This window comes from Leptonotus elevatus, chromosome 2, assembly GCF_054856555.1.
Source record: "Leptonotus elevatus isolate MCC_2025b chromosome 2, RoL_Lele_1.0, whole genome shotgun sequence".
NCBI lineage: Eukaryota > Metazoa > Chordata > Actinopteri > Syngnathiformes > Syngnathidae > Leptonotus > Leptonotus elevatus.
The window spans coordinates 22773044-22790326 of NC_141240.1; the positions used below are offsets into that span (position 1 = coordinate 22773044).

Consider the following 17283-nt stretch of genomic DNA (forward strand, 5'->3'; position numbering starts at 1 on the left):
AGTTAGAAACCATTTCAATGAAATGTAATTGTGTCAACATAACTTAACAATGTGAGTTTTCTGTCCATGTTTTTTTTTCATACTCTCAATGCATTGTGGTCTATATTAATCCGGTTGAGTGAGCTCCGATGTTCACTACTTTTCAGAGTGCATTGTGGGTACTTTTGAGTGCTCTAATTTCGCTCCCTGGACATTCGGACACCCCTACAAAATGGCATGACCCCTCAAAAGGGCACTATAGGGAGTAGGGTGCACATTTGGACACAGCCTTGGAAAACAGGCTTGATATGGGGTACCTGAAGACCGCGGGTGAGAACCACTGTCACTTGCCATTATTAGTCCAGACAGGGGATACAATTTGAAAATGTTAGTTGACTTGATTTGCAAAATATTAGGGTGGTTCAACTTCAAAATTTAAGTTCAATTGCTGCCTTAAAAACATGAGTTAACTTGACTTGAAAAGACAAGTGCTATGAATATAGTTTACTATTTTAATTTAAAAATGGAAGTTGAAAGGATATATAATTGTATATTCCTTTGACAAAATAAATCATGTTTTCTTGAGTGGATAATGTAATGTTGTGAGTTGTTTTAAGTTCAAACAACAATTTGTCATTAGTATGTAGTAGTACTAGTAATAGAAATACTGGAAATAGCATATAATTGTAAGTTTCCTTGACAAGAGAATGCAAGTTTTCTTGAATACATAACGTATTATAGTAATTCCTTTAAACTCAGAATATCAAGTTCAAATAATAAATTGTTATTAATTGGGAACTTTTACTTGGCTTCCTGAGTTGAAAAAAAAAGCTTCTTTTTTTTTTTAAGTTGAGTCAACTTATGTTTTTAAGGCAGCAATTGAACTTAAATTTTGAAGTTGAACCACCCTAATATTTTTAACAGTGTTGTTGCTAAGACCTTTTTTTTTGCATTCTAATTAGTTTAACTTGTCTTTTAGTGTGACGCTATTCTGAACCATACTGCTGTCTTGGCCTTATTTGATCATCTTTTAAAGTGGATTTTAATACTGGCTCCAACCCTGACAACATCCTACCAATCCTGTTTGGGCGGGTTAGCTGCACTGTTTTGTCCAACCCAGGCGAAGTGCCACCGCTGCTGGCCCTTTATGTTTTCTTGAATATTTTTTATCTGTTTGTATTGTCTACATTTTATATGAATAGTTTTTGTTAATCAATTTATTTATATGGTTTTCCTTTAAAATTATTATAGGCATTTTATGTTTTTTATGTAGGCTGTTTTTATATTCATTTGCTTATTTAAAATATTTTTTGTCAGTGGTGTGAATTGTTTGTCTTCTTTTAATTGTGTTTATTTATAAATAAATAAAAATTGCCAGGTTCTGAGGACCCTCTTGCGCTGGTGGTCCCCTTTTTCTTTCTTTTCTTCATGTATTCCGTTACTCCCAAAGCCTGGGTGCAAGTCCCCAGGTGGTGGTGTCCCAATTTCCCAAAGTCCACTTTGCCACACTAACATGTAAGATCAGTTTAGTTAGCAATATGAAGACTCGTTTGGGATCAGTAAGGACAGCTAAGTAACATAACCAAGGGTGGGTTGGTTTATGAAAACTGTTCGAACCATTAGTTTCAACCGTTGCAGGTCGGTTCACATGGTTTTGCATAGTCATGCAAAACGTCACCGCCTCAATTTAATAATGAGACTCATTTAATGAGCAATGTGTACTTTAAAAGTAGCCCTGATGCACGGAAAACATAGACATCAACCGCTGAATGCAAAAGAAGCGACGCAGCGCTGATAGTCAGTCGTGGAGAGAGAAAAAAATGCACGCAAAAGTTGCGTGTCAGTGGGTGTTTTGAGCCTCGCAAATTTGCCCATAACATGCTTTTTTGGGGGGGTCGTGGAGACTGCTAAAAAAATAAGGTTGGGTCATGGAGACAACTAAAAAAATAAGGTTGGCAACACTAATATGGAATGACGCGTTACTTTGAAAATTCACGTAATTTGCATTGAGGTGAATTGCCAACAATCAGACTTGTTAACAGTTCATCTCTCAAAACTATCAGTGCTCACAAGCACAATCCCCATCACTTCAGTATCCATAAGCACAGTTCCCATTACCTCAGTTTTCATGCAATCAATGCATCATTAATTGCTATATTTCCTACAGTATTGCGAATGTTCACATATTACCCACAGTTTTAATGAACTGATTAACTGCATGAGTGTAACACACAAATGTACATTCAGCAATTTCGGCATGTTAAAAAATAATCTAAAAATACAAATTGGCAACTAAAACATGGTTGGTCACATGGTTTTACTAAATTTAAGTATTTCGTTTATTGTCCAGATTGGTCAAGTTGGGGAAATATTTCTTTAGTTTTGGGTTATAGTTTTGCATTGAAGGAGTTAGTCTAACGAGTTAATGATTTACACCTGTGGAGTTTATTGCTTTGTTCCAATTGTCTTGTCTCTTTTTAAGGTGTCTGTAACATCATTGTGTGAGAGACTGCTGCTGGAAAAGTCATACTCATGAGCCATTCTGCCAATGCACTTTTTTTTTTCCACAATGCACATTTTGCGTTTTTGCACGCTTGAAGAATAAAACGTTTTAAAATTGTATAGTTTGGTTATATATAAAATAAAGGTGAGTTAAACTGCAACTTCAAAACAATTCAGTGCAATAAATTCAACCAATCATTATCTCAGTGTGGGTTATGCCGATGAAGGAGAGTCTATTTAGAAGGATGGTGTGTGAAATGGTATCAAAGGCTGGTGACAAGTCAAGGATGAGGATGGAAAGTGAACCGGAGTCAGCTGCAATCAGGAGATCAGAGGTAACTTTTAATAGAGCTGTGCTGTGTAAGGGACGAAAGGCGGACCGAAAAGGCTCATGAAGACAGTTGTTTGGTAAAAGAGAATGAAGTTGAGTGGCGACTACTTTTTCAAGGAGTTTCGAAATAAATGGTAGATTGGAGATAGGGCGGAGATTATTGTAGTTATTTGGGTCTAGACCAGGTTTCTTCAGGATGGGAGTGACAGCTGTGGTTTTGAACAATGATGGGACAATTCCAACGGAAAGGGAAGAGTGGATAATGGCAGAGATGGACGGGAGTAATGAGGAGAGGCAGGATTTAACCAGAGTTGTAGGGAGAGGATCAAGTTGACAGGCGGAGGACTTGGGGTTGTGGATTAGAGCTGCAAATATGTTATTGAACAATGTGTATTGGCCTCATATAATTTAGGTAGGTTTTAAAGGTTCTTAAAGTCATACAAATATGAAATAAACTATTGTGAACAATTTACGCCTGTTTAATACAATATTTATTTAATACACTTTGGTGTAGGTAATATAAAGCATACAAGTACATATTAATTATTTTAGTGAATACGTCGATAAATTAGAATCTCACCACATCTCTTTATTGAAATGAAGGGTCTATTTAGACCAAATAATTTAAGATTAAAAAAAAAAACATGTATGTTTTCATATGTTAAAAATGCCAAATTTTTTTCTTGCGCTTCTGTTCTGACCTCCGTGCATAGTGCTCTGGAACACCACTCAAACGGCAACGTCCAAGTTGCAAAATCGTAGAGAAAAAAAAGTACCCCGACTTCACCGACCTGCTTAAATTTGATGTCAATCAACAATGCCGGCTCACGCGGAGACATACACTGTGAATGGCAAAACATATTTTACAAGCTTATACAAATGTATTTATATACCTTTATTCAGGGTTGGGAGGGTTACTTTTAAAATGTAATTCATTACAGTAACTCACATTATGGTTGTAGGCTAGCGGGCTAGCTAGCAAGAAGCTACAGCGCGTAGCATGCTGCTGGACTCAGCAAAAACTTTCGCTCCGAGTAAATTCCAGTAAATACCGGTCGTCATTTCCTCCTCCCGTCAGTGAAGCTTTTTCAAACTGCCCGCGTGTGGAGGACACGACTAGTCAGTTCGTTCGTTCCCACCTCCCCGACATGTAGTAACGGACCCACTTGCGGGTGTGCACGCTCTCTCTCTCTCGCCCTCTTTCGCACTCTCTCTTTCGCACTCTCTCTCTCGCACTCTCTCTCTCACCCTTTTTCGCACGCTTAATCATCGTAATTATAATCCCTCGAAGTAATCCCCATTTTTAATAAATGTATTTGTAACCTGATTACATGTTTTTCCTGTAACTGTAATGGAATACAGTTAACATTTTCTTTTGCAATCTGATTACGTAACGGCGGTACATGTATTCCGTTACTCCCCAAGACTGCCATTATTTATTATTACATTTGATTTCACTGGTAAAATTCAAGTTAGGTTACGTCTCCGCAAAATGTAATGACAGCACACTTTTTGGCATTGGCAAAGAAAGTAAACCTCATTAAAATGTGTTGAGAAATTAGCACGTTACGTTTGAATTTCATTGCCATTCATTGTCGGAAAGTCGCCCTTCTCAACATGGCTGCCACGCAGGCACGTCGGTGAGTCGGGCTTCTTCAGCGCGCTGTTGAGTTACGTAATTTCCGTCTCAAAACGCAAAACAAAATCGACACCGTCACAAAGAATTTTTTTATTATTTTTATTTTTTTTACTTCACTTACCTAATGTCTTTGCATTATGGTCTGGTTTTGTGGACGGTATTGTTTGGAAGAAAGTCTGACTTTTGACTAATCGTTATTTGATTAAGTTGTAGCTTCTGTAAATCTTTCTGGTATTTTTGTAAGAACTGATATAATAAAATGTTTCGTGTTATCTTGGAAGAATGTTATTTTTGGCTTTGTGGGGGAAAAATAAAACAAAATATTTAAACAAATATGTTTTTGATTAATTTGCATATCTACATACGTGATGTAAACTTATCGGAAGTACTATTATATATTATTATATTATATATTTGTTCAATTAATGAGGGGGATATTGAATCTGCTTGTGTTGAGTGTAGTTTGTTTGTATAATTTCATTTGGATTGTATGTAGTAATGTATGTATTTATCCCTGACGTTATACGTTTGTTAAATAAAGTTGAGAGACGACAAAAAAGAGCTCGGGATGTCAGTCGGACTCGGAATGTGGCGACACTAGTGACAACCATTATAGCGCGCACTCGAGTTGCTCCAGCTCCAGCATCACTCCACTCGAGGGATCAACTTGGACACAAGGAAGCTCCACTGCTCGAACAAATAGCAGTGGCCGAAACTACAGCGTGACGCGAAGTATGAACAACTGCACATCAAGTGGTTTAACGCATTGCTAAGTAGCTAACGTTAGCACTTTGCTAGCACCAGTGCGAGGGAAGCTGCTTGTTAGTTGCTGTCTCTTGTTGACATGGTTCACGTTTACAGAAATTAGGCTTTTAACCTTGTTTATAGTAGGGGTTGCATGACTTGCCATTTTAAATGCACACTACTGTGCCGAAAATGAAAAATAATGTCAACGTCGAATAATAATAGCTGATGAGGTCGTTGCAAAAATCACAAAACTCGGGAATGTTTCGGAGTCAGACAGTCAACAGCTCATACAGAGGATTTACGAAAAAAAAACAGCGAGATCAACATCAAGCATCATGTAAGATTTTGCATTACGAAGTGTTATTTTTGCCCTGACCTAAAACTCACCAACTAGCGTTATTTTGCCGTGACTCGCGTGAGAACTACAAGTACAAATTGTGTGCCAGTGAACACATATCATTCTTGGTATAGTGGGTAGAGCGCTCGCCTCGAAGGTGCTAGGTCAGGGGTTCAAATACTGCGTTTTTTATTTATACTTCTTTTTCTTATTTTACAATGTTGACAATTTTTTGCAACCAGTCGGGAGTTTTAAGAGCCGTTTTAATTAATGTGTTTTGTGAACAGTTATTCTGAGGGTTATAGGTTTTGGCTGGTAAAGCCAATAACAGCCTATTTTTGGTAGCCTTGCTCTGCAAGCTGAATTCTCGCGGTATTTGTGAGTTCACAAACTCCGAAAAATACATCTTGTACCGAGCCCGTTGATCTCCACCGGGTGGTTCGGACCAATCACAGAGGGGCATTGTGTTTGGGGGCGGGATATGTAGGTGTGACGAAACCAGGAAGCGCTGACACCGTGGGAAACAAACATCTAACATGGACCCTGCAATTAATTCTGTTGAACAGCGGCGCTTCATGTAATTTTATCTGGTAAAGATGTTTGTGCTTTATTTTGCCTTCTAAGACCAGATCAAAGATGACGTTTTCATCCGCTGGTGTGATTGGTCAAAACAAACGTGAACAAGATGCCGCATCGTCCAATCAGCTCCAAGTATTGTACAGAATGTCCCGCCTTTCATAAAAATGAAAAGCCAATTCGTCATCTCAGCAGAAAAGGACAGTGGCTGATTTTTTCAGACCTCTGGGGAGGGAGATGAGATCAGTGGAAAAGATCGATTTATTTTTAAGGGATCTGCCGATCACCAATCCCCGCCAAATTAAGGAAATTGGGGCCGATAAATCGGTTGGCCGATCGATCAGTGCACCCCTAGTTAAGATACATCTCCCGTCTGTATAGCCCCTTGTGTCTAAAGAATAAGTAGAGATAGTAAAAAATGCAAACCACAAATGTAGACCAACCCTACTGTCGTATATGTTTTGTTTACACAGACCCAAATTTATTAACATTTTAGGATGACATGTATATGTATACAGTACACAGATTTCCACCATTGAATCGCTACTAAACTTGAACTAGACAATCCTGCTTTGTTGCCTCGGTGTTTAATTCTCATATCTCATTTTTGCGCACTTACAGACTGATCAATGGAGCGTCTCAGATGCCCGCCTGGCGACGAGCAAGCCCCTCAGCAAGACGGCACCGCACGTCACAACGGAGACCCGCAGTGCCGCAATGAGGACTCCAACGTTGGCTCCGCGGACGGACGGGATGGCAACGAAAGGGGCATGAGGAGAGAAATAAGGAGCAAGTACAGAGACCTCATCGATTCAGTCCAGCGTGAGTTTAGGACTGCCGAGGAGGGGGACGCGGCTTGCTTTGTATATTTGTCTTATGCTTGTGCTGTTTTATTTCAGGAAATAGAGAAGATTTGCTGAGTCCTTCAAACAACAAACTTACAGAGGTTTTAGAAGAAGCAGACAAGCTTTTTGTAAATGGTATGTGTCATTTTTATTATAGCTTTTCACATCATATTGTCAGAGCTGAGTAGACATGCTTTTCATTTCTCACTCTGAAAATGTTCCCCGGAAGTGTCACGTGAATTTCAAACTGGGCATGCGGCGAGTAATTTCAGTGTTAGCCTAGCAACAAGGATGTTTTTTTTTTTTTTAAACCACAAGGGATCCACAGCCTTACAGCCTTTTATTGGTTCATACCTGTAATGACATAGATTTAAACTTTTACAACTTTTTTAGTCGGCACTGCCACCTCTGGCCCATAGCGTAACTGCAGCCTCGTTGTCATGCTCGTGGATGGTGCATGGGCGCTCATATAAACTATTTGTTTTTTCAGTTTTCTTGAAGTCTGAGTTGGAGTTTGGGCTGTGCGTTTTTTTTCCGTTTTACATCCTAATTGTGTCATACACTCGAACAACATTACATGTCGGTGGGGATGAGCATGACGTCAGCCTACACCCCTTCCCCTGAGGGGAGTGTTCGCCCCAAAATGTTCTGAATTAGTTCTGTTGTTGTTATTTATTTATTTTATTTTTTTACTTTTGTCATGACAGTGTTGCTGCACTCTCTCAAGAAAAGCATCATTCTGAGGCAATAATGTGTGAAATTCAATCAATTCTAACTGGAAGTTTTTCCATTTTTCTAGTCTTCCAATCAGATCTGATCGATCCTTTTCACATCGTCAATGCTTTTATGGGGTTCTAGTTTAAAACACGTCCTTGCGACATGGAACCGTTTTTTGCTGGAGGGTCACATATTTTTCATTATTCCTGTCATTTGATAAGTGGCCGGAAAGTGCATTGGCGACTGTGGCTCTCCTTTCCCACATGCGAGGGCATTGCAGTTAATATACGTGAACACATAAAAGTGCTAGCGTTAAACTGAAGATTTCCACAATATAGCGGGAATTTCTCCAATAGACAAGTAGATCGTGTATGTTCCTCAAAATGTTTTTTTTTTTTGGTGCCATTTTGTATGCATGTGGTAAGTGAACCTTGACAGAGTGGGCAACACTAACTTGTTTGTGTGAGATGAAGAAATAAAATATCCAATTCAGACAAGTCTTAAAGATGATTTGTTATCTCCTGTAGTTACTCATAGAGAAACAAGTGAACTCAACACTGATTGGACAAAAGGGACAGCCCTCTTCATCCAATCAGCGAAGGAGATCAGACTCATTGTTGATTGGAGCCTCTCTTCCATACTCCTTGCGAGTGTTTGCATTTTGTATTTGTGTGTTCGATGTCTGTCCTGTTTTACAATAGTGTATAAGAGTACGTGTATGGCTCGTAACGTAGAGCAAAACATTTACTAAGCGGTAACTTGTCATTTGAACTTGCCGTACTCACGGGATGACATACCACTGTATCTTTGTATCGTTAAGTCAAAAAACGTAATGAAATGGCTAGTAGGGAAGTAGTAGTGTGTTTGTTTCCTCAAACTTCCTGTTTGGGTAATAGTTTGCGGTCAAATAAACGTAATTACATTTTTGGGGGTGCGGTGGCCATCAACTACTTCCAGACCTTGCAGTTACTTGCAGATTTTCGCTTTGTGCCAGGATTTGGTGCCTCCTCTGTATGAGCTATCAAGAAGTCAATGTTCCCAATTGTCAATGTTAAAATGTAGATTCCAGTAGAATGGGTGCTACTCAGGACACTCTTGATGTTTGACAGTGCGAGAGACGAGTGAGGCGGTGCTGGATTCCAAGTTTGTTGCTGTGGCCACAGACCTGAACAACGAGAGAGCCAGCCAGATGCGAGACGAGGACAGTGCTTTTGACATCATTGCTTTCGCTCAGCACCTTGTAAGTGATTTCATTTGATTTGACAACCACATAGAAGGTTTTGTGATCCTCAATGAAGATGACGCGTAATGGTGCATCTGTGCCACTCCTCGAACCCCCTCCTAAGAGTTGCATTGTCTTTAATGTAAGCGCGTTAGACACGCATGTCTGCGCTTAAGTTTTACGAGCAATTTTTCTCATGCTGAAATTCCGACCGACTGCATTTTGCTCCCCCGTATTCCGAATGACTCATTAAAGGCCCACCTTGTGCCGATGGACGAAGTCAAGGCAGCGTCCATTCATTCCCTTGCATTACATTTCAATTTGATTTGATTTTGCACCCTGTCATTCTGAGGTTGCTTTTGCCCCTTTGGCAGCTCTCCTTCATGGGTCTCAACCGGCTGGAAAGTGGCGGAGACGAGCAGAGCGGAGATGAAATCGACGGTTACCTGCCCAACGACGCCTGGCAAAGACTGGCCCGGAGAGCTGAGGAATGTTTTAGGACCGCGCCGACCTTCCACTACATGTGTGTGTGTGTGTGTGTGTGTGGCCTCATGAATCAGCTCGCTGCATTCATTTGTGGCAATACAATTAAGATCCGATACGCTGGAGGTTAACAAAGAGAGACGCCAGGGGTGTCCGTGCAAAATGCACACTTTTTACACACGCTGGAAATTAGGGGTGTGAATTGCCTAGTAACTGTAACAGGGAGGCTACCCTCTCGTCTACTGGGGTGAACCCCAATGTACAGGCGCCAAGCCTGGGGGGGGCAATAAGTATGCCCACACCTGCTCTGAACCTCTCACCGTGGGCAACTCCAGAGTGGAAGAGAGTCCAGCCCCTCTCGAGAGGATTGGTACCGGAGCCCAAGCCGTGTGTGGAGGAGAGTCCGACTATATCTAGTCGGAATTTCTCTGCCTCGCACACCAGACGGGTGACATTCAGTGTCCCAAGAGCTCGCTTTAAATAAAGTTGAGCTGAGTTGAAAGAGGAGCAAGTTTTTTTTTTTTCTTCCAAGTGTTACTGGGTGTAAAATGTTTGCAAACCGCTGGTTGCACTCCACATCAGTGACATCCGTCTGTCGTCAGGTTGGGTTCCTTCCATGCTGAGCCGCCCCCTCCAAAGCAAAAAGCAGAACGACAAAGGAGAGCCCCCAGCAAGGATGCAAAAAGGATCATGCCCACTCAGGTAGCGATGACGCACTCAGCCCGCTGTCCCCATTCACAAATCGTTTTCCTAATCGATATTGAGCCAAGTCACGTTCTTTACATTTGAAATATCTGACTGTAGGAATAAAAATGCCCCAAAATACAGCTTAGAATGTTTTACCTTCTGCCATCTAGTGGATGAGCATTTAATTGTTCTGTTGCTCTCACGTGCACGGATCAGCTGAAAAAGATAGAAGAGACCAAACAAGAAGCCACCGAGAAAGAGGTGGAGAGGATCCTGGCCTGCCTAAAGGGCTACCATCAAGATGACCGTGAGTTTACGAACCCTAACCCGACCGACCGACCGCCTTACTGCTGTACCATAATTGCTATTTCATAGAATTCTGCTTCAATCACAGCATCGTCGGCGATACCGTATTACGAGTTTGTTATTGACCCCGACTCCTTCCCACGCACAATCGAGAACATTTTCCACACCTCATTTCTAGTCAGGGTGAGTTTTCTTTGCAGCGAAGAATAGAAATGGATGTTGATCTCACACGAGTGATTCTTTGGGTGCCTTTTCAGGATGGTTTGGCACAAATAAGTTTGGATCAAGACAAGTTGCCTAATATAGGTAAAGGGCATTCAATTGATTTGTCACTTTCAGGGAACAAATAATAACACATTGCTTCTTTCAGCACCAGTGGAGGAGACGGCGATGGAAATCGATGGCGGAGGGTTAGACAACCGGAATGCAGCGATCGCTTCAATCAGCCCAAAGATCTGGAAGGTGAACTTATCTTTTCAGATCGTTTCTTCTTAAAATGTCTCTGGCTAATGCAGGGAAACGTATACCAAGTTTTAAAATGTAAGAGACGCCACACATGACGAAGAAAAAAAAAATCCCTAGCTGTGTGTAGTGTACATGAGATGACCAACATGCCACACCGCACACGCAATGTCAAAGGCACAAATACACAAATATTGGCTAACTGGGAGCTAAATTGTGGGTTGCAAGCTCTTCTCAAATTCGGCCCGATTGTCGCTATGTGTGTACCTGTCACACATGAGTCCATGACCCATAATGTTTTTTTTCCCACTCTCACCTTCAAGGAGCTCGTAGATGCCTTTGACATCAGGGACGCCATGATTCCGCCTCTCAACAATTCAGTGATGGAATAAGTGTCATCACCAAGGACTGACTGTTGTTTTTGTTTTTTCCCACTTTTTTTGAATTTTAGAGTTTTATTGCTATGCTAGTGTTTTTTTATTTCAATAATAAAAAAAGACAAAATGACACTGGCTCAGTTTTAATTCATCAACAAGCGTGTATGCTAGATTGACTTTTTGATACTTTATGTACAGGATGTTCAGTCAAATAAAATGTATCAGTTTGCCTCAAGTCTGTATTGTCTGACTGAAAAATGGATGGACAATTCATAGTACATGGCAACACTGGTTAATGTTAAGGTTAACTTTTCATTTTGATTGTATTCTTACCAAGCCATTTCCTTGCAATAGCATTTTAATTGTTTCCTGTTGATTGGCAGAACTGGACACTTTCATTCATCGACAACTACGAGTGGGTGTCATCGTTGACGGGAAGTGACGATTAACGGAAGTGCCCACCTCTGTTGTTATGAATAAGTTCAGCTTAAAATAGGAAATACCATAATTCTATATTTGAGGGTTCTATTTACTTGATAAAAGTAATCTCACCAACTCAAATTTAGCTTTTCTATTGGCAGATATTTTTGATCAAATTATTACATTTATCATTTCTTTACCGTTTCACCTTTTTTTTTTAAGTCCATGTTATGTTTATTTGCAAAGGTGGGTATTATGCTTGGAAATCTACTGTATAAAAGAGTAAAACAAATACTGTACACACTAATGATGACTACTAAATAAGACGTCTCCTCAATAAGTTTCCTAGCAATACAAGTACAAAATACAAATCTGAATCTCTTTTTTTGTTGTTGCATTTAATATGACACCAGAATTCTGTTGCAGTTTTGGAATGGCAGCAGTACAAAACCAAACGTGTTGAGATTTCTCTCCTGAAGAGTCCATGTCAGACTTGATGTGGGGGGGGGGATGAAAGTCAAAACATCAGTGACTTGATCTCTGCAGGCCCTTGAAGAATCGCAGCTTTCCAGCACCGGTCAGGTCAAAGCTGTAGTCTGACGTGACGTAAGGCAGCTCTCCTTGGAAATCGCCCTGTTGCACAAAGTCGCTGTTATTAGCATGTAGCGGTTAAGAAATTTCAGCCGTCTATCCAATATCGCAAAGTTTTTCTGAGTAGCCTAACGAGTGTCTAACCTGCGCCGTCAGGATGCAGGCGGGCAGTGACGTGGCTCCGAGAAGGAGACAGTTGACTTTGCGAAGCACTGCGGGATCTATCGGCGTCAGCACAAAGTAGAGGCCTCGCGCCATGTCGATCCCTCGCAGCACACCTGCAAGATGCAAAGTGAATGACTTTGAAGACAAGACGAATTAGGACAGTGCAGACCTTTGTTCTTCACACCCAAAGACAGAAAAGAAACATCACGTATGACTATATAATAAAATAGTTACCACAGGGTAACAATGTAATCATTTTACACTTTAAAAAAATGTGAGTACAACAAATGAAAGCAGTATTTCGTACCCAGGCCCACGCAGGGGCAGATGGGAGCCCGGGACATCAAGACCGGACCTCCTTTGCTGGTCACCTTCTCTGCCAGGCAGCAGAGTCCCACCAGGCTGGAGTTGGCGGCATAGAACATGTCACTGGGCGCCACGTCGAAGTGGACCACACCCAAAGCCACGTCCGTATGGGGCACCTACGGGCGGGGGCGGGGTACAATCACACTTCTCATACGTACTAAACCTCAACAGTAACCAACTAGGGCCACGTATAAAACAATCTAGTACGGTAAATCCAAACTTAAAAGCATACCTGGTATGGCGTGAGGGAGTGAAGAGGTCGAACAGGTCCCAGATCAGCCGACTGCAGCTGAGCAAGGTAGGCCAGCAGTGACAGCTGTCGCTGCTCATTGGGTCGCTGGTGTTTCCTGCGCGACACAACAAATGCACAGTAAGCCGCCCATGTTACCAGCCACAACGCAACGCTGAAAGACGGGCGCTTACGTCGCCCCCTGGCAGCCTGCGCCGTCGAAGTGGGACTGAACGCTCATGTGAACGTAGGTGAGGGGCGGGCTTTGCGTGCTCTCGGTGAACTCGTCCAGCGCCGTCTGAGCGGGCGGGTGCGTCTGGAAGCCGTGGGCTGTCCGCAGAAACTCGGGGGTGAGGGCGGGGCATTGGGCGGCGCCGCCGTGAGCCAGTTGGATGACGTGCGAGACCGGGAAGAAGCGGAGCAGGTCCACTAGCAGCTGCAGTCCAAAGCCTTGACATCGCATCCGCCAAGAAAAAAAATTATTGTTAGCAACATTGATTTAAAAACAAAAACAAAACTGTTTTCACTGACCTTTAACCCAGCCCATGGTATTGATGACAATAGGCGTCTCTCTGCTTGGGGATCGTCTGCGCCACAAGGACTTGAGGCTTTCCAGGTAGCGGCTTAAGTCAGACTCGCATGACGACTCGCCGTAGTAGACCATGTGGTCGGGCTCGCGCTGATGTGTGAAGGGGGGGCCTGAGAATTGATCACGCCTCAACAAATTACGTACCCGAATGGCTCACGTACGGCACAATGAGCAAAATACCATCTGAACCAAGTACAAGCAGGTTACAACCTCCAAAATCGAACACAATCTGTTCCAAAAACAATACTGCCCCTTGTTTGAACATGTATGAGAATTGAGGTTCCACTGCAACATGACCCTAAAGAAAAAGAGATGAAACATACCCAGCAGAGGTTCTCTGACAGTCAGCAAAGACAAGCAACCAGCCGGGCTGAATTCAGTTTGACCGAGATCCGCTTCCAAATAGTCCACGCTGGTCGTGCTACGTACACACATGGATGCAAATGAGTGTCCAGTGTCATTCAAGCATCCTAGTATGATGACGGGCCCACTTACTGATTTAGTAGAGTATTGATCACCATGCGGATGTATGTGGACTTGCCAACGTTTTTGGCTCCGTAAACGAAGACAACAGCGCAGCCGTCCATGTCCCCTGTGAGAGGCAGACGTGTACAGTCAAGCATGGAGGCCTTGTGTACTAATTGAATGCAATAATTCACTCCTATTAGTATGATTTGAAAAAAATTAAATCATGTCTAGTTTCTCGGATGCTCGGTGCGCATTATAAAGTCGGTTGGGTCCATATTTAAATTACAGGGGATGCTGGCTGAGGAAAATTGACTTGTGTACAAATAGTTCAGTTTGTCAAGTGCTTGCCTGCCCACCAAGTGTGAAATTAAACAACCAAGAAAATATTTTGTCATCTGTCTATTTCGGAAAATGTGATCGTCAGCAATCCATTTTGTACTTCATGGAGTTTATTTGCCTATGACATAATCACCCAGGCTCAGTGAAGATCCAAAGCCCTTTTCAGCTGAAGTCCTGCTGTCTGACTACCCCGCCCAAGGCCACTGTGTGACTGTGTAAGGCACATCTCCTTTAATGTTTGAAGTAAGAATCGGGAAACTGTCAAAACCAAACTTGTTAAAAAACTAAACGCTCGAATTTTACCTCTGCATGCACTGACCACCGCATCCAGGGATTCTCGGCAACTGGGCGACACCTTCAGGCCCTCGATGCTGCTGACCAGAGGAATCATCCCGAGACCGTTAAGGGGCGTGTCCAGGACGGCAGACATTAGTTCTCCCTGTAAACACGGATTGGAGGGAAGCTTATAGACTACACACACATACACGACTAAATCTGTGAAGACCACACTGAGTTTGAGTTTTGCAGTTCTGCATTTGTAAATCCATCTATTCGCCGATTTTATTGGGAATCTGAAATCCATTTGCTAACGCTCACCCATTAGCTGTTTTGTGGCCGAGGTCATGGCATCTATGTGTGCATTCATTCATTCAATGACTACATTCCAAATGTTAACCTCTCATTATTTGGCGGTGATTAAAAAAAAAAAAAAAAAAAAACTTATTACAAAGCATATCACCTTCACAAAGAATTCAGACATAATCTATTCACATAGCTTCTCTTTTAAGTGTGACACTAATCGAGGTGGGAGGAACCTGCCACAATTTGGCATATCTATTTTTTTCTGTCTACCCTGAAATGCTTGATTTGATCCTGTTCCTTCTCCACCCTCCTTACGACATCAATCCCATGAGGAAAGGCTGACACAGAGAGCAGGGAGTCATCTTACCACCGTGGGGTCAAACAAACTACTGAGATTGGCGAAGCTCGATAGGAAGCGTGTCAATGGAGTCTCCATGGGCTCCAGCAGGATGATAGAGGAGCTGGAAACAACCTTTTTAAGCAGCTTCTTCTGTGACGCTAAAAAGACAAAAAAATACATATGAGAGTGTTTAACTTATTTAACAGCTAAGATGTAGCCATTTAAAGCACTGTCTGTATGATGGTGTCAGTTTGACCAATTTTCCCAAAACGTTTAGGAAAAGTTGCTTCCAAATGCAAACAAGTTTAAGGGTTAATTATATTATTCTCGCAAATATTCCATGTATTATTGGCAAATTGAAAGGCTATTGTTACAATATGTTTGGGGCACATTCCTACATAAAGCAGCTTTAAGGCTTAATTTCAGCTAAATCCATTTCATGCTTTTTAAAGACCCGCCAAAACCATGTCCAAGACAGATATTTTGCTTGAAATAATTTTTTTAAACCTTTTTGTTGAGTTATCTGAAGAATTGCTGCAGCCCTGGCTCACTACTTTTGTCAAGGAACTCGGTCGTATATTCAGTATTTACTTCAACACAACATTGCCAATTTTCCAGGTCATTTACCAGGTGGAAGGTAACGGCACAGGATGTCTGTAGCCGTACTTCCGTGCTCACGGCTGTCATCACAGCCTTCCATGGCTCTGATAGTCAGTGGACAATGTGAGGCGGGAGAGAAGAGCGGATATGACTGCTGGCCCTCCTCGATGGTGAAGCCCATCACTTCCACGCGTCCATACAAGCAGGTCAAAAAACACTTGCCGCGGAAGCACAGGGTCTGAAAGAAAAGAAAGATGCACAGTGCTAGAAATGGACTAGATGTTCAAATTTCCTGAAGCGTACCTGTCCTTTCTGCATGACAAGCACGGCATGTTTCCTCTGGTCGTCCCTCTCGGCACACTGATGGAGAGACGTCCCATCCAGTCGACATGCATGTGCATCATCTGTTGCACCTTGTGCCTTTAGCCCATTCACTTGGACTGACTGTGAGTACTCCTTCCATTCCCGAAACTCATCGGAATCCAGGCCCATGTCGCCATTTGAGAAGGTCTTTGTTTGAGAAACACTTTTCCTCGACACAGGCTTTGCCTTGTTCTTCAGTCTCTTTACAGCTGGCTTCTTCTTCACGGCGCCCTGGTGCTCATTGATCATCCCAACCATGACAGGAGTGGAGTTGAGGTCAGAGGAACCGATGGGAGGCCTGCACCGTTTACGCCTCACGTCTTTCCACTTCTGAGATGTGGCGCTGCCATTTGAATGGCTGACTTTCTTAGCCTTCATTACGCCAAGGTTACGTGGATGAGTGGCTGGTGAATACGCACTAAGAAAAGCAACAACAACTCATATTATTATTTAATACAATGCAGCAGTAAGGATATTCCAAACAAAAACGATCACAGTTAAGCATTTTCAAAATGGCATTTAAGATCAATTACCTTCAAACAGAAAACATAGGCGAAGTGAAATTAGCAGGGCAATCTAGCGGTTCCTCGCTAACTTTGCATCGCCGTCTAATGTTCTTCGCCTGGCACAAAGGCAAACTACAACCGCGGGTACTTCAAAAAGAAAACTCACGATCGTAGAGGTGGCTCAGAACTCCCCGGCGACTACTAAACCGCTTCAAATGGTTGATTACGAGTCACCTGTTCCCAAAATTATGGTTAGCCGACCAGCTAACATATGTGCCGCTCAGGGAGCCACAACAACTGAACGTAGATCGCCAACAATGATTTTTCCTGGAGTTTTACTGAAGGCGTTCGAAAGCGCAACCATAATAATTGTCTTGCTCGTACTGTGGTAAAAATATGCAAAAACACAATTCAGATACAAGCGCTCATTATAGTTGAACAAATATGTTTGGGGTTCCAATCTGAAAACTAGTGTGCGACGTTAACCCTGGCTTTTCTATTCCGGAGTACTGGAA

At 42.2% G+C, this 17283-nt stretch overlaps 2 protein-coding genes across 3 annotated transcripts; one reads left to right on the plus strand and one right to left on the minus strand.

Moving 5' to 3' along the window:
- Positions 1 to 4990: 4990 nt before the first annotated feature.
- Positions 4991 to 11340, plus strand: nsmce4a (NSE4A component of SMC5/6 complex). The gene is made up of 11 exons (XM_086067585.1): positions 4991 to 5183; positions 6733 to 6933; positions 7011 to 7091; positions 8783 to 8913; positions 9270 to 9418; positions 9981 to 10080; positions 10282 to 10372; positions 10460 to 10554; positions 10629 to 10677; positions 10742 to 10833; positions 11157 to 11340. The coding sequence occupies exons 2-11, from the start codon at positions 6741 to 6743 to the stop codon at positions 11223 to 11225; spliced, it is 1050 nt and encodes a 349-aa protein (XP_085923711.1). The 5' UTR covers positions 4991 to 5183; positions 6733 to 6740; the 3' UTR covers positions 11226 to 11340.
- Positions 11341 to 11579: 239 nt separating this feature from the next.
- On the minus strand, positions 11580 to 17283 carry nol9 (nucleolar protein 9). Of its 2 annotated transcripts, none has more exons than XM_086067579.1 (13): positions 16935 to 17283; positions 16203 to 16680; positions 15927 to 16137; positions 15327 to 15457; positions 14681 to 14816; positions 14066 to 14162; positions 13894 to 13991; positions 13513 to 13680; positions 13176 to 13431; positions 12985 to 13099; positions 12694 to 12868; positions 12366 to 12499; positions 11580 to 12263 (listed from the first exon to the last, which is right to left on the minus strand). In XM_086067579.1, exons 2-13 carry the CDS (start codon positions 16638 to 16640, stop codon positions 12156 to 12158), a joined length of 2067 nt encoding a protein of 688 aa, XP_085923705.1. In that variant the 5' UTR covers positions 16641 to 16680; positions 16935 to 17283; the 3' UTR covers positions 11580 to 12155. The 2 variants fall into 2 exon arrangements, with proteins under 2 accessions (XP_085923705.1, XP_085923704.1); XM_086067578.1 differs by having other exon boundaries at positions 11583 to 12263; positions 16796 to 17283.

Excerpts from the sequence above, each read along its gene's own strand:
- nsmce4a (XM_086067585.1), top strand. The coding sequence starts at position 6,741 with ATGGAGCGTCTCAGATGCCCGCCTGGCGACGAGCAAGCCCCTCAGCAA. Across the intron at positions 8,914-9,269 it reads TTGCTTTCGCTCAGCACCTT|CTCTCCTTCATGGGTCTCAA; the intron begins GTAAGTGATTTC and ends CCCCTTTGGCAG. Across the intron at positions 10,555-10,628 it reads ACACCTCATTTCTAGTCAGG|GATGGTTTGGCACAAATAAG; the intron begins GTGAGTTTTCTT and ends GTGCCTTTTCAG.
- nol9 (XM_086067579.1), bottom strand. The coding sequence starts at position 16,640 with ATGAAGGCTAAGAAAGTCAGCCATTCAAATGGCAGCGCCACATCTCAG. Across the intron at positions 13,992-14,065 it reads ATCAATACTCTACTAAATCA|CACGACCAGCGTGGACTATT; the intron begins GTAAGTGGGCCC and ends GTGTGTACGTAG. Across the intron at positions 13,432-13,512 it reads TACCATGGGCTGGGTTAAAG|GCTTTGGACTGCAGCTGCTA; the intron begins GTCAGTGAAAAC and ends TGCGATGTCAAG.